Source organism: Argentina silus (genome assembly GCF_951799395.1).
Source record: "Argentina silus genome assembly, contig: scaffold_328, whole genome shotgun sequence".
In the NCBI taxonomy this organism is placed as follows: Eukaryota; Metazoa; Chordata; class Actinopteri; order Argentiniformes; family Argentinidae; genus Argentina; species Argentina silus.
This window is the reverse complement of record NW_028152699.1, coordinates 2501-5000: the sequence shown is the minus strand read 5'-3', so window position 1 is coordinate 5000 and position 2500 is coordinate 2501. Positions and strand designations below refer to the sequence as shown.

Genomic DNA, 2500 nt, shown 5'->3' with positions numbered 1-2500 from the left:
CTCCACTCTGCCCATTCAGAAGGACAGACAAACAACACATTCCCAGCCACCATGTCAAAACCACAGTTAATGATTGGCTCACTGCTCTGAGCATGTTGAAGAGGACAGAACAGCTCCAGGTAGGACTGTTCCATTAAGTTCTAGAACAGGAACCGGGTTATGTAGCAGTTCAACCCCCGCCACCACTGGGCCTCCCTGACTCTATGGAACAAACATGGCTACCAGTGTTGGATACACACACCATGGTGTAGGTTAAACACACACTGCAAACAGTACATTTCCCCTAGGACCTGGACACACTCTCACACACACACTAACGCTCTGTGGAGACCAAACACTGGAGGTGTGTGTGTGTGTGTGAGAGGTGGGGGGGTTTAGGGATCCCCGTTTCCCACGTGCTGATTTCATTATAGAAGCAAAGGAAGAGGAGGAGAGGAGAGAAGTCTGTGACCACAAATGGAGAGAGCAGAGACCAGCTGTCACTGGCTGATGTCAGCCCTATTCTCAGCCCCTGTGTGTGTGTGTGTGTGTGTGTGTGTGTGTGTGTGTGTGTGTGTGTGTGTGTGTGTGTGTGTGTGTGTGTGTGTGTGTGTGTGTTCTCCGCTAGCCACGACTGGTTTCAATTACGCTGTGAACTTTGACCCTGTGTAACCAAGGAGGTGGGAGAGCTACTGAAAGAGAGAGAGAGAGAGAGAGAGAGAGAGAGAGAGAGAGCTCTTTCTCTCTCTTGTCCCTTTTGATCCTGTGGCAGTTGACATTGTGTCTCTTATAGAGGGAATAACAGCCATAGCAGGTCTGTTGGCTCCTAGCAGGAGTTCTGAGGGCCTGACTACAGACTGCTGACTACAGACTGCTGACTACAGACTGCTGACTACAGACTGCTGACTACAGACTGATGACTACAGACTGCTGACTACAGACTGCTACTACAGACTGATGACTACAGACTGCTACTACAGACTGATGACTACAGACTGATGACTACAGACTGCTGACTACAGACTGCTACTACAGACTGATGACTACAGACTGCTACTACAGACTGATGACTACAGACTTCTACGACAGACTGATGACTACAGACTGATGACTACAGACTGCTGACTACAGACTGCTGACTACAGACTGCTACTACAGACTGATGACTACAGACTGCTGACTACAGACTGATGACTACAGACTGATGACTACAGACTGATGACTACAGACTGCTGACTACAGACTGCTGACTACAGACTGCTACTACAGACTGATGACTACAGACTTCTACGACAGACTGATGACTACAGACTGATGACTACAGACTGATGACTACAGACTGATGACTACAGACTGCTACTACAGACTGATGACTACAGACTGATGACTACAGACTGATGACTACAGACTGCTACTACAGACTGCTGACTACAGACTGCTACTACAGACTGCTACTCGTCATACAAACACTCCTACGAGGCTAATGGCTAGCTCTTAGTGTGAGGGCTTGGGACCGGCCTCATCCTGCCACAGACCCACAGCAGACCCCAGATCAACAGACCCACAGCAGACCCCAGATCAATAGACCCACAGCAGACCCCAGATCAACACACTGGTTCTATAACGACTCAACTCTGTCTCCCACTAGATCATAAGCTTACAAGTCATTCGAACAAGATGATTTGGTTCATGTCTGAGCTCCAGGGGTCTCAGCTCCAGGGGTCCGAGCTCCAGGGGACTGCCGAGTCTGGGAGCTGCTGGGTCTCCAGCCCAGACACCACTGAACTGAATACTCAGAAAACTTGTGATTTGCACATATGAAGCATATGATTACCCTCATACCCTTTCCGGGTACAAAATGCAGTCAGGCAATCAGCTCCTAACCGCTAACATTTCAAAGTGTTCAAGCAATACTTTTTAGCATCAACATTTAAAGCATCAACATTCCATACAAGATTGTGAAGCATCCTTACCCTCTTCCTGGGCGGTCCTCGTTCCTCCTCCCGACCCCCCCGGCCTGCCCGGCCCAGCCGGCCCCCCCTGCCCTCGCCAGACGGGGGTCTGATGGTCATCCTTATCTCAGGGGGGCAGATGTAGTTCTCAAGACTCTTGGGGGGCTTCTTGGTGCGTTTGGTGGTCTGTATCTTCAACTTCAGACTCCCCTCCTGGAAACTAGCTTCCTTGATGGAGAACTCCTGTTCCTCTAGTAGCCCCTCCCCCTGTTCTTCTAACCCCTCCCCTTCCCCTGGTGCCCCCCAGCGCTCACCGATGATGTCATCACCCCGCGCCGGACCGAGCCCTGCTACTTCCTGATCCTCCTCATTGCGCTCCACCCTGCCTCCCTCTAACTCAACCTCCTTGGGTCGGGCTGAGCCAACCAGATCCCTAGGCTCCATCCACGCACCCGCCAGAGCCAATCAGGACGGGGGAAGTGGCAGAAGCCAGCCAATGGGAGAGCAGAGAGCGTCCGTTGTCCGTTAGACTGGGTTGCTATGGAAGGCTAGCTACTGAGGCTGGACGG

At 51.4% G+C, this 2500-nt stretch overlaps 1 protein-coding gene across 1 annotated transcript in view; it reads right to left on the bottom strand.

Annotated features, from left to right (window-relative positions):
* setbp1 (SET binding protein 1) overlaps window positions 1-2500 on the bottom strand; it is a 22844-nt gene that overhangs the window by 20313 nt on the left and 31 nt on the right. The window contains exon 1 of the mRNA XM_083697926.1: window positions 1953-2500. This exon is cut by the window's right edge and continues 31 nt beyond it. Within this exon, the coding sequence (XP_083554052.1) occupies window positions 1953-2375 (423 nt within the window). The 5' untranslated portion in view covers window positions 2376-2500. The remainder of the gene's footprint in view (window positions 1-1952) is intronic.